At 41.6% G+C, this 14,234-nt stretch overlaps 1 protein-coding gene across 1 annotated transcript; it reads right to left on the bottom strand.

The window, feature by feature from the left end:
* Window positions 1-8,207: 8,207 nt before the first annotated feature.
* Window positions 8,208-12,863, bottom strand: LOC104424835 (equilibrative nucleotide transporter 3). Its single transcript, XM_018865914.2, is given in 11 exon segments — window positions 8,208-8,578; window positions 8,666-8,924; window positions 9,090-9,250; window positions 9,375-9,442; window positions 9,445-9,549; window positions 10,007-10,112; window positions 10,204-10,347; window positions 10,453-10,608; window positions 11,518-11,622; window positions 11,795-11,854; window positions 12,509-12,863. Coding segments are annotated over 10 exon segments (1,248 nt in total). The 5' UTR covers window positions 11,831-11,854; window positions 12,509-12,863; the 3' UTR covers window positions 8,208-8,470.
* Window positions 12,864-14,234: the final 1,371 nt, after the last annotated feature.

The raw sequence follows: 14,234 nt of genomic DNA, 5'->3' as shown, positions 1-14,234 counted from the left end.
GCCTGGCTGGGGGCCCTGTTATCCAGGAGTTCATATTCGTCCATGTTCGATGCAACAGAGCAATGCGTGGGATGCTGCCGCCGCCATCGCCTGATGCACCGGGATGGGTGTGAGGGCCCGTGCGTGTCAAGTAGGAGCTGAAACTTTTTGGGATGGTTAGCCGACACTAGCGATGGGGGATCTTGCACGTGAGTTGTAGTGGGTCGACTGTTTCTTTTTGGGGTTTTAGGCCGAGTATGGCTGAACTCTGGCCTTTCTTTTAATATACCGACCCAAGGAAACCCATCTTGAAAATATGTAAATAAAGTGTCATGGCTGTCTTTTATTATGATGTTTAGTGGTGTGCAATTGTATCATGGTTGTTGGAGGGAGAGATGGCGATATTATATTTTGCTTCCGTTAATGAGTCGCGCTGGGACTGTTTTCAAAAAAAAAAAATGTCTATGTTTTACGACGCTTCTTCTAAGAGGTGTAGCTAGTGTTCCATTAGGTGTAACGTCAGGTGCCTGTGGCGACCCTAAGGGGGTTCGGGGTGTCAAAGCGCTACCTTTTTTTTTTTTTTAAAACGGTCCCAGCGCGACTCATTAGCGGAAGCAAAATATAATATCGCCATCTCTCCCTCCAACAACCATGATACAATTGCACACCACTAAACATCATAATAGAAGACAGCCATGATACTTTATTTACATATTTTCAAGATGGGTTTCCTTGAGTCGGCACATCAAAAGAAATGCCAGAGCTCAGCCATACTCGGCCTAAAACCCCAAAAAGAAACCGTCGACCCACTACAACTCACGTGCAAGATCCCCCATCGCTAGTGTCGGCTAACCATCCCAAAAAGTTTCAGCTCCTACTTGACACGCACGGGCCCTCACACCCATCCCAAGGCATCAGCGGTGGCGGCGCAAAGATCCCACGCATCACTCCATTGCGTCGAACATGGACGGATATGAACTCCTGGACAACAAGGCCCCCAGCCAAGCCCACATCGTACATAACTAAATAGCGCACTCGAATATACGTAAGACCAGGAACAGAAGGACAGTCAAACTCCTCACACTTGACCTCTACATCCGAAGGTAGGCCGTAAAATACACCCCGCGTGACAGTAGGGAGCGGCATACTGCTAATCTGAAATATTGGTCCCCGAAGGGATGAGTACAACCACTCAGCAGGTAAAAGAATCCAATAACCACTCAATGCATCATACAATACAATCACATCATCGCTCATGCCATTCATGCATCCATGCGTGCTTACCTTGAAGCCATGCATATACCATCATACATCTTCATCACAATCATAACACATACATGTCGTCATGTCATAGGTTATCATCAACATGTCATACACATGTATCATCATATTATAGGTCGTCATCATATCATACATATGCCATCATCATTATGTCCTAGACATATCATCATCATATCATATCATATATCACCATCATCATGACATCATCCTATCATACACATGTTATCGTCATCATGGCATCATCATATCATACATGCATATCATCATGCCATAGGTGATCATCATCATATCATCATTCCATAAGTGATCATCATCATATCATATCATCATGCCATAGGTGATCATCATCATATCATGTCATGTATGCATGATTCAATTTCCACTTTTAACTTTCAATTCGATCACCACATCACCATTTCTCAAGATCATCAATTTCATCTCATACTTTACACTCGCACTCCATCCTGGCATCGCGAGAAAAACCTCCGGCATTCAGCCATTCAAGGCCACCGGGCATCCGGCACCCCCACTTTCCGGGCATCTCGCATCCCAACTGGCATCACGAGGCATCCCCTCGAGCAAAGACCTCCGAGGCTTCCGGCACTCAACCATTCCGGGCATCCTGATACTCCCAGAGCATTATCATCCGCCATAATAGTTTCTTCATTTATCATTGTCCACATTTACCAATTTAGGTCTCACTTAGCATGGCACATGATGCAATGGCAAATAAAATCACTTTCATCATTCAATCTATACATGCATTATCAGTCATCATCATACATGCATCAAGGTACAATCATCCATAAAGATAAAGTTCATGGAATTCATACAATTTAAAATAGTCCATTTATCATGCCCTCTTTTTTTTCTCTTTTTTTTTTTTTTTTTGAAATTTATTTAAATTCTAGCTTGTATCATTTTTGAAAATATTTAAAATTTAATATCTATATAATTCTCAAAAATCATGAAATTAAGGCTAATGATAGACAAGACAATAGGGTAATAATTTCTTGAAAACACAAGGCCAATCAAATTCCACACAAAATTATAATTCACACAAATACAGCATGTAATTTCGGATAAAAACAGAATGCACAGTTTCCAAAATAATTTGATTAAAATATCGAAACGACCTTCGAAAATTATGAAATTTTACCAGGTTATAGACAAGACACTAAGGTAGATTTTTCATGAATACTTCTAAGCCAAATTCTTTTAGATTATTTTCTACAGTCACACGAAGCTTCTGGATCTAACACCGAAACGTCCAGTGCATGGTTCTCCGAAATACTGAGTTTTTACCCACTTATACTTCTTATTTTCCTCTAAAATTTGGATATGTTTTACATCAAGATGTTCTCTACAATTTTCATGAAGGGATCTAAGTCAAATATCCAGAGTATAGTCATCATATGGGTCCATGAAGTCTCGGGTGTCCTGTACCATGTCTCCAGATTTACCGTCTTCAAGAGTAAGTCGATTTACTAGGTTGTACGTGTTCATTTTGCTTCAAATTTGAGTATGTTAAACTTCAAGATGTTCTATACAATTTTCGTGAATAAGTCGAAAATAGATTCTTAGTAAAAATCAACATGCAACCACAAATCCACCGAAAGGTCAGTGAAATCGTTCCAGATCTGGTGTCTCCGTAGGATGAGAGTTTGACCCCTCAAATCTCCATCATTTTGTACCAAATTTTATTATGTTATATTTTAAGATGTTAGATACAACTTTCATGAAGAGATCAAAGTCAAAATCGAACTCAAAACATGCATGCAAGCTCTCACAAGATTCTGACTCAGGCGGTTCATGCGAAAACATTCCAGATCTAGCATTTCCGTAGGATGAGATTTGACCCATTAAATATCCATAATTTTGCACCAAATTTTAATATGTTATATTTTAAGATGTTAGCTACAACTTTCATGAAGAGATAAAAGTCAAAATAGAACTCAAAACATGCATGCAAGCTCTCACAAGATTCTGGCTCAAACGGTTCATGCGAAAACAGCATGCAACTCAAGAACAAACCACACTAGCTTCACTCCCATGCCTCCAAATGTCCTAGATTCCGACCATACATGCAAGACATTAGTGCAAGAGTAGAAAGTGGATTCCCAACTTGCCTCTAGACCGAACGAACGACAGCACACGGCGGCGAACGGGTGGCACAAGGTGGACGAGCGGGCGGCGACTCCTTCCTTTCCCTCTCGGCTTCTCCTCTCTCGGCCACACTCTCTCCCTCTCTCTCGCACGGTTCTCTCTCTCTCTCCCCTTTCTCTCTTGGCCAAACAACCGGCCACCCCTCTCTCTCTCTTTCTCTTTATTTCCCTAAACCTCATCATTAGCTTGCCTCCCCAATTGACCAATGCATGCCATCTCCTCTTGCCACTTGTCACAACACATGCAAGATGGGCTTTGGGGCTTGGGCTTGGGCTTGGGCTTGGGCTTAGGCCGGCCACTCTCCTCCCCCTTGGTCGACGGTCACACTTCTCTGGGCCTTAATGGGCCGGCCATCTTGGCCCATTAAGAGCTCAATCTATTGGGCCTAAGGCCCAACCTAAATAAAATCAAATTTTCCCAATTTTTTATCCTTTATTTTAAAAATTAAATTATTAAATTCCACATGGCCAAAATCTTGTAACATTTTATTTATAGAAATTTAATTTATGAGGTGCATAGCCAAGCATAGATTATTCTCATTAATTTATCCTATAGTTCTAATTTAAAAATTCATGAACACAAGCATATAACACATAGCCTTAAGAAAACTAATGGCTAAAACATAAACCATAGATAATTTCATTACCTAATTATTGGCTTTAATTCCTCTAGAGGGTGACTTGAATTTTGGGATGCCACAATTATGGTAGTAACCGTAAACAAGGACCAGGAAATTAATTTCACGATTCCAGCAGCCGACCGTAAGAAGGCAAAAGCGAAAAGAGACGAAGAGATGTAACCCAAAAAAAAAAAAAAAAATCTTGATGGATTTCGATGATTGGCGGTGGTCAAATGCAGAAAGAGCCATCGAAAAGGACGTGATGATGCGGTGCGTTATTGATATACTCTGCATTCCCAACCGTCATTAGCTTAACGCCAAAAATGGATTTTTGATCCTCCTGAAGCTTACGCATCGAAAACAAAAGGACAAAGCCAAAAACTTCCTTTTCCAGTCTGCCCTTTCCAAATGCCGTCAGCGCAAAACCAGCGACATCAAATCCGGAACAGAGCATGGCAACGATTCCCAGGAGGGACCGTCAAGTTCAACCACCAAGCATTCGATTGGAACTTGACGAAGGAAAGGCGCAATTGAACCAGATCACTCGTTGTTGGGGTTGATTACACTAAAAAAAGACACCTCATTTTCTTCAAACGCCAAACAGATCAGCTCAAAGCGACTCAGAAACACCAAAATTCTACCGCAAAGTTTTTTTTACAGTAAGAGAAGAGAATAACAGACAAAACCCACGTTCGTGTCATTCAGTTAGCAGCAGCCCCCAGTCAGTCATGCTCATCATCAATCAAAATGACCAACCGCCGGACCTCCATCCCCAGACTGGACGAGCATTTGCCAACGTCCATCTACATCATCATCCATTCAAGACTTGCGGTCATAGCCACGTCAGGAACACAGAGAGGACATTCACAGGAATATGGCCAAAACACAAAGCCAAGGCAGCCAAAAATTGAAGAGATTTGGACTCGGTAGAACTGAAATCTAACTGAACATATACCCAGTAATCAACAAAGAGCCTATACCACACAACATATGTTCACGTACTCTCTTTGCCAACTCGGAATCAGATATTAGTTCTAAAGAATTTTGTTCTGGCATTTCTTCAAACACGTGGCAAGCATGGACCGAGAGGGAGTTATTGATCATCTTTTGAACTCAAGTCCGGCCCAACAGAAACCATCACGAGACAAGCCTAAACAACCATATCAGCTCTCCTAAACTTTGCACGCCTATAGACCCACAAAAAAAAGAAAAAAAAGAAAAGGAACGAGCGGGTTTTACGGCTCCGCCAAAACAGGGCGTAACAATGGTTTGCGAAGCGAGCGTCTAATTGAGGGTCCCTACCCGGCTCGTAGACGGCGGTTGAGGGATGCGCACCATACAAATCGAGCCACGGCCGACCGCCTCCATGCCTCCGAGCCGAAAGAGTGAGCGACTAATCTAAACCGCGTTCTCATGGATAGTAATATGGAATGGGTACTCGTGGATAGCGGGTAAGAAGGAATGAGTGGTTGGTATCAAAATGGCTTGAGCTAACCATGTCAACTTCGGGGTTTTGCAAGTATGTGCGGGCGCAATTCATCTTGCTCGGGTTAAACTATTTTTCAACTGTCGTGGAGCTTCCCATCTTCCGCCACACAAAAATGCAACAAAACTGTTCAAAAGTAGTCCAAAGCATCGTCCGCGGATCGCCGGTGATCACGACCCTGCATCAAGAATAAGATGAGAAATGGAGGAAGTTTAGTGCCACGGACACTTGCAAAACCCCATATGAAGTTGACATGGCTCGTTTTAGCTCAAGTTATTTTGATACCGACCACTCATTCATTCCTTCTATTCATGAGTACCCATTCCACGGACACTTGCAAAACCTCAAATGAGCGAGCCCCTCGCTTTTAAGGGCGACCGGCAGGCGAACATGGCTTCTGCCACCACCACCAACTTGCTGGCCGGCCTGATACCGACCCACGGATCGCGCCGCCATCTGCCCGCTTTGCGACCCTCTCCCTCTGGCTTGTACTTTTCAATTTTTTGCAGGGGGCGTGTCCGGCGTGAAGCCTTCCGATCCTCGGCCTCTTTTGGCATGTACTTTCCATTTTTGCAGAGGCGTGTCCTGCATGAAGGGGCCGGGCCGAAATGAAGGGAGATGGACCAGCCGAGGCGCGAAAAAGGAGGAAGCGGAAAAGGGCGCCTGGGCCAGGGCCAAGCGGAAGAGAAAACGAGCCCGGCCCGCTTTAATTCGTCTCCTTTCCCTTTTTTCTTTTTCTCTTTTATATACTTTTTTTTTAATAATTACCATTAATATTGCAAATATTGCTAACGCATGCAATTTAGTGAAAATTAATTTTTCTTAGAATTTAATAATTAATCCTTAATTTTTTATGCATTTAAATCTTAAATAAAAAGGTAAATTTAGGTATCAGAGCAGTCAAATCCAAGAAAAAAAAACAAAGAAGACAGCAGATCGAATTCCAGCGGTCGAAAGGGCGGCGAAGAGAGAGAGACTGGGGCAAGACAGGCAGTGCAGCGGAGGCAGAAGAGAGAGAGAGAGAGAGCATGCAGAGAAGAGAACGCTAGCGCAGTCCCTCAGTGCTTGGCTCTTAAGAGTGAGAGAGGGTGGGAGGATTGGGCATCCGGTTGCAGAGATGGGGAGGAGAGAGGCGTTTATTGTGAGATAATTACAGTAAATTTAAAATGAACTAAAAATAAAGAGTTCGAGCCCTGATGCAGCATTTATGGGTTTGACAAGTCCACGCCGAGCAAACCAAGAAGACGGCAGTCCAAAATAAAAAATTGAAGAAGACAACAGATCGAATTCCGGCGGTCGGACGAGGGGGCGGTGAAGAAAGAGAGCGTGCAACGTTGCTCTAACATTCAAGCTGCTATGGATCCTCCTTGGCCTGCCTTTACGACAAACTCTCGACACTAATTTCCCGTGGTTCTTCTCCATTCCATTTCTTTATTTTTTGGTGGTTTCGATTTAGGTGTGAGAGCAGACATACTTCTTGGCGAGGTAATTTTTGGACACCGCCAGCGGCAAGGTCCGCCGACACAGCTAAAGATCCTTTGGAAGCTGCCTTTGAGCGGTAGTATTTGACAAATGGTGGTTTGGGAAAGACGAATGAACAGAGCAGAGCGCGGAAGCTCAAAAAAAGCATATATTGCAAAGAACATAACTGCACCCGAACAGTAGAGTTAAATTGTTGATCGTGTTTAGGCGCATATTAAATTAATAAAACACAGTTGCTGTGCATAACCCAGAGACAAGCGTGAAATACTCTGCAATGTCACATGAAAGTAGGAAGCAGAGTCCGCTTAGTCAATACTTTCAGTTTACCATCAGATCATCCATAACCTCTTGGAAGGATAGGTGTAATGATCAATAAACTCATCCAACAAGTCGATCTGATCAGGTCATAAATGGTCTCATCCATATTGAGCCACTCAACCCATTTTGATCAATTTCCACGCAACGCAAATTTATTTATCCATACTTGTCCTACTTCATATTATTAAAAACTTTCATATTTAACTCAATTTACAAAAATTCATAACCAAACTAAGGTGAGTATGCAAAATGAGTAAGCATGATGAGGATCAATGTAGAAAATTGGGTTTGTCATTCAGTGAAAATTAGTGGTGTGGCTTGAAATTTGAATCTTCATCCTCATATGGAAGCCACTGGATTAGCCTTGTTATTACGTGAAATGAACTGAAGATTATAATACATTTATTAAGTACGATAATCCATGTTACAGGTTGTCAGTACAAGCTTATGGTATTGAGAGGAGTGTCGCTTTAATTCTGGTATCCCATCTTCTATTTCCTCATAGTTACTACAATGCAAAGAAGATTAAATCCAAAACACCTTAAGAACTGCTAAGAACTCTGAGATTAGGAGATCGCGCACAACAATAAGAGCCTAGATTCCATGCGTATCCAAATCTATTCAAAACAATAAGAAGGTACTTTTGATTTGTCGATTCCTAATACAGTTGCCACTATAAACACAACATTGCTCGTATGCTAGTTTTAATTTTGATCAAAGTCCAAATGAGTCTGTTTCAATATTGTCATAATATTTTCCTCATTTATGTTTCTAGTTCCTAAAACAATAGAAGGTATCTACACAGGCTTAATGTGACGTGCCTCGGTGCTTGACTGATTTTCCATTTGCTATCATGGGATCACTAAGTAAACCAACTTCTGGAGGACGCTGTTTTGCTCAAAGAGAACTGCACAATTCGTAAAGACAACAGTTTTTGGTACTAAAACGATGTATGAACTGTCGTTCATTGCTTACACAAATAGACTGTACAAAATAAATTACGAGACATATAATCAAGCAGCCATGTTCGAATGAATGCTCAAGAACTGATCTGATGGCTAACCACATTGTACTTTGTCAGATGAATACTTGCCATATTGCAGAATATAACTCCGGCAAGCAGTTCACCAAGATCAATTTCACCAGCCTTTGCCTATGAGCCACAACCAATCAAGCGTCACTCCTGCAAATATGCCCCCTAAAAGAAACAACACGAGCAGGTTTCCCAAAGCATTTTGTTCCGGACCCTACAGATCGAAATTGCATATAGGTTAGCCACTGATACTGTAGAAATTGAATTTTTCAATGCAATAACATGGAGTTTGATTCTGAACCTTATAGCCTTTTGGTGCAGCAGTGAGGACACAAACAGTTAGGTAACCGTTCGATAACCCCAAGAATGATGTGAGCATTATCATCCAGCCTTGGTCCCCGTATTTGGCTGTGAAGTAAAATGCAGGAATCAAAAGGAAACGAGAGAGGATCACCATCATGAGCCCTTTTCTTGACTCCATCTTGAGAAACTTTATTAATGGAATGAATCTCCCTATGAGATCCCACACGTTGTACATTGCAATCAGTACAAGTGCATACCTGGTGTGTACCACATTAAGTTAGACAATGAAAGAGGAAAAGAGAAGTAAATAGACCACTAAATAAATGTAACAATCTGATGACCAGCAACACATACAATAGGAAAAATAAATTAGATGTATCCACATGCATAAACTACAGGAGTACGACCAAATAGAAACTTACCATGCCCCCAGACCGTGGGATCCAGTATCCTCAGATAAGAATCCCGGGAAAATAGACAATGTCAATACATAGATCAAAAACATATCAAGTGCATAATCAATGTTCCGGATTAGCAACTCTTTGTTGCTCAAACGTTCCAGCTGCTTTGGATCCTCCTCAGCCTGCATTTACAACAAACTCTCAACATTAATTGAAGGTGGTTCTTCTCTATTCCTGCACTTTTTACTTTTTTTTTTTTTTTTTTTCCTGGTGGGAGGTTTGATTCAGGTATGAGAGCAGACATACTTCTTGGTGTGGTAATGTTTGAACGCCGCCAGCAGCAAGGTCTGCTGACACAGTTTTAGATCCCTCGAAGCTGCCTTTGAGCGGTAGTATTTGACAATTGGTAGTTTTGGAAAGATGAATGCATAGAGCAGAACACAGAGAAGCTCAAAAAATGAAGATATCGCAAAGAACATGACTGCACACAAAAAGTAGAGTTAAATCAGTGTTTGAGGAGCAAAACAAGCGCAAAATACTTTTCAGTGTCACATTAAAGTAGAAAGCAGGGTCCACTTAGTCATTAATTTCAGTTTACCACCGGATCACCCATAACCTCTTGAAAGGATAGGTGTAATAATCAGGTAGACATCATGTACACATGTCCATCAATATTTCTTTCCATTAAGAGTATCAACATAAGGCTTAAGAAAATGCTTTTGGAGTTATCTAAAACCGGGTAAATTAAAGAGCAAAGCAGAGGGCAAGTTATGCAGACGGCGTCCTAGTTTGAAATGTTGAAACGATGAATGATAAATGCAACTTGAGTTGCAGATCATTATCTTAAACAAAATTTTACACCTGTAACTATGATTCATTCACCAACAGCAGAAAATGAGATTTCAATCTTTCTATCTCCTATGAAAACTTGCACTTACTAGCTCCTTTGCGCAGACCATCCTTAGAATTCTCAAACGCCGCTTTTGTAATTAACCTCAAAGCTGAAGTTAAGGCACCGGATGTAGCCAAACCAACAAGGAAAGACTGAAAAAGGTAGCAAAAAGAAAGACTTATGTCATATGGAATGACTCAAATCAACTTATTAAGTAGCACAGCGCCCTCCAGGAATACCTACCTGAATAAATTCAGGTCGCATGAAAGAAAGATCTCCCACCATGCCACCTTGCACATGAGCATCTGCAACTCCAAAAGCACCACTAATGGCGCATATTCCAATAAAAGTTCCTATCCCTCCTTTCCCAGATGTAGCTAAATCCAACTATATCGTGGAATATGGAGAAAGAAAACTAGAATTAGATTCAGAGGGTTCAACCAAGCTATGAACCAATGTGTGCCGGAAGCAAACTTCAAATAGACAACTTACAATTAGAACCAAAAGAGTGCTAATGAAGAAAAGAAGATATCCAAATAGATTTCGCCGTCTAGTGTTGATCTTTGCCTCATTGTATGCTAATATCGCAAGTGTTCCAAGTGCAAAAGGTTGGTAGACAAGAGTTAGAACTCTTGAGGGGTGGTACTTCTGCAAATGAAATGAAAAACAAAGTTTCATAAGTCGAATCACCACACGCTTCTCTGTAACACCGGACCGAACCGGCCGGTTTTGGGCGGTTTCCCACGGTCGGGCCGGTTCCCGGTTCCTAATCTTGGAACCGGTGGCCGATCGGTCCAGTCCCCGGTTCCAAGGTGGGAACTGACAAAACCAAATTTTTTTATATATAATTTATATACACCACTTAGACATAACCAACACATCTTTTTGTTACTGTTAGAAAAAATCTCATTGTTAGACTATGCTAAGAAACCTAGTCTTTTTAGCTAAAACAAGGTAAATATATTATAAAAGTGAAATTTGAAATTTTGCAAGGAAACTGTGTGATAAATCACCCGAGAATTAAATTGGATTGATCGGTGAAAATAAAAAAGTAGAACCGATTTTGTTGGACTGGAACATCAACCCTTCAAAACAGTTTAGCACAGCCTCACCCTAGTGTCAACGGAACCAAAGTTGTTTAACACAGCCCAAAACGGACCAAAGTTGCAGAGAGCAATTCTGATGCACTACAAGAGAGACCATGATGTCCAAAGTACAACTTATCTGAAAGGCAGGACAGCATAAAGATCGCGCAGAAATTCAACCGAGGAGAACAAGACGACACAGATGGCCAAGTTGCAGGATTTTCACAGAGAAAATGCTCTCACAGCTAAATCAAAAATTTTGCCAAGTTCATCTCAGTTGCAACAAAATCTGGTCTAAAGATTAGTCATATGATGTTTTAAACCAAGTTCTTAGAAAGGGAGTTGGGATCCATCAAATGCCTCGCTAAACATAAAAATCTTGAAGAGAAGCCATTCCAGTAGAATAATTACGAACATGTCCAGAGAAGTGGAACATATTAAAAAGATTGCAGGACTGTTTAGGAGCAAATACCGGAAACAAGTAGACATAATAATCTTCTATTGTTACCATACTATTCCATGAAACCAGGCAGCCATTCCCAAGGAGCCAACACACGACCAGCGCCACATACTTCCCCTGGTGAATCACAGAAGAAAAAATGAGAAGTTTGTGAGATGTTTAGACGAATTATCTCCATTCGAGACGTAAAGCTTGACAGTTTTGAGGTTTATGTTCCCTTGAAAGGACTCCGAGCTTCAAGGTTACTTGAAAAGCACAAGTAACTTGACAAATTGTCATGGTCGCATACCTTGTTTGTTGGAGATCTAGCTTCATCAGTCCCCATTTCTCACTTCCTCCCAGACAGATGCTACGCATAATGAACAACCAACTTCATCATGACCGTTATTATATGTAAGAGGACAGTCCACAACTCCTAATGAAACAGACAACTAATCATTCACACGGAAATAATGAGCTCGCGTGGTCTTTCTGTGCAGTTATCATCATCTTCATCGACAGGCCATTTTAGTATTCATTCACACCGGGAGAACAAGAGCCTCTTACGTGTAAGATACCCTCACATCAGCATCGTTGACCCGAAAACTTAGTCTTTACATCAAAATAGTATTGCTGAAGTTGCACTAAAAGTCAAAACCCACGTGAGTGTCTCTTCTGAGAATAAACTTAAAAGAGGCGTGCCTCCATCAAAGCAATTTTTAAAACTTAAGCTCCAATCATCGTTCATCCAATCTTGCTCCCCCTGAGTGTGAAACCACAGGCTCACACAGAGCTGGCACAAAAATTAAATAAAGAAAAGCAGACAACCAAAAAGAAAGAAAGAGAAACCCCGCAAAGCTACTCAAATTATGCAGAATTCAAAGGGCATCAACCTATTGATGTAACAAACCTAACCGCACAACCCATAAACGAAGAAAGAACATTTACCCAGTTGCAACCACGAAATCTTCAGGCAAAAGCAAACGATCACACTACGAACAACGGGTAAAGATGCGTTCTTTACCTTCAGGGGGTGGTGGGTATCCGGAAGTGGATGAGAAGAGATTCCTGGGACTTTGCAAAGGAATCTGGGACCCTCGTTCTCGCTCCCCTTCTTCAAGGGAAAAAAAAAAAAGACGGCTTCGCGGATCGCCTGGTCGGATACGGGTTTAAATTGCGAGAAAGGTGTGGAACCAAGAGATACCCAGAATCCGGAATGGCGGGTTTCGGTTTATCCCACGGGCTTGCGCTGCGGATGGGTCGGCGGTTCCCTGAAGAATCTCACATTTCAAACATGGAGTGCGGCGTGGCTTTGACCGTAACAAATAATTAATCGAATGGGACTCGGGATTCACTTCCCCATTTGCAAGCTATCTCCTCCGCCCCTGCCTTATCCTGGTCTTCTCTTTGCTTTCCTGGGTTGACTCTTCAGCATTTGACTTTTCTTATCTCATTCGATTCACCAGTTTAAGCCCTTCAAAAAAAAAAAAAAACAATTATTTTGCGTTTTGCTGCTAGAAACGTCTTTCAGATTCAACGACCCAAAAAAAAAAAAACATCGAATCGACGTGTTTACGGCGAATTCCGGATGGAGAATATTCTGCTGGGCAAATTTCTAATGCAGAGATACGGCGAGATTCTGGGTCCACGAGCGAAAGGATCCTTTTCGTAATGTCAACTCGATTTGCTGGCGATCCGCTGGCCGCTTGACACGTGTTCAAAGAGGTACCTTATTTTGGGTGCGTTTGGAAACCACTTCCCAAAACCCCTTGGGAGTCCAAAGTCCTTTGGCAAAACACTTTAGAAGGGACTGGCGATCCGCTGGCCGCTTGACACGTGCAGATTCCGATGATAATTTCGTCGAGAGGTACCTTATTTTATCCGATCGGAAGGCACGTGATTGCTTGCTGTGTAAAAGATAAGCAAGATCCAAAGGCCATCTTAGGTCAGAAAGAACCAAAGGCCCAAGTTCATTTATGGGCTTCTTGCACCTCACTTGTAAGTTCGCATATAGTCAACAACAACAACAAAAATTAAAATCCGTAAATAAATTTTTTTCAAAATTTTGTTGGAAAACAAAAAAAATGTTATCTTTATTTGTAAATTATATAAGTCAAGACAAACAAACCCTTACTTTGGTTTAGCTTTTGGAATATCAAATTAGATGGGTCAGGTTGAACAACGTGTCCAATTAATCACAAGGCATCCTGTCAAACTTTTTCCATTTGGGCTTCAAAACTCTCGCTTATGATTGACCGGTTTCTCCCCATTCGATAGGACCAGTCCATGCTAGAAACTGGGCTTCCCACATTGCTAGGCTGGACTGGCGCAATGGCCCAATTTTGCAAAGCCTTTGAAGGTTAGGATCGCACCCCCATTGGGTCTCAATGGACCATAAACTTCAATCAAAGTCCGATAAAAATAGGTAAATTCAATTTACACAGTATTTTAAATGGGGCATCCTAAATATTGTCCACTTACACATTTTTTAATGGTCATGGCATTGTAGAGACAAACATAAGGTCACCTCGATATTCTCTCGATGTTCAAATCCATCACAATCTCGAAACTAATAATCTAACTCAACCGAGAAGTCAGAAACATCCATTACATTGATTCGAGGATTAATTATGAGTAGGTAAATGGAATCTGGGTACGAGTGAAAAGAATTGGGCTCTTGGGCTCATAAGACAATTTAATGCAAATCATTGGACAAGGAGCCCGTCCCGTACGCCTTCAGCTGCGGTGCT

The sequence above is a fragment of the Eucalyptus grandis genome, chromosome 11 (genome assembly GCF_016545825.1).
Source record: "Eucalyptus grandis isolate ANBG69807.140 chromosome 11, ASM1654582v1, whole genome shotgun sequence".
Lineage (NCBI taxonomy): Eukaryota > Viridiplantae > Streptophyta > Magnoliopsida > Myrtales > Myrtaceae > Eucalyptus > Eucalyptus grandis.
Note: the sequence above shows the minus strand (reverse complement) of the source record. Positions and strands in the feature narration are given on the sequence as shown.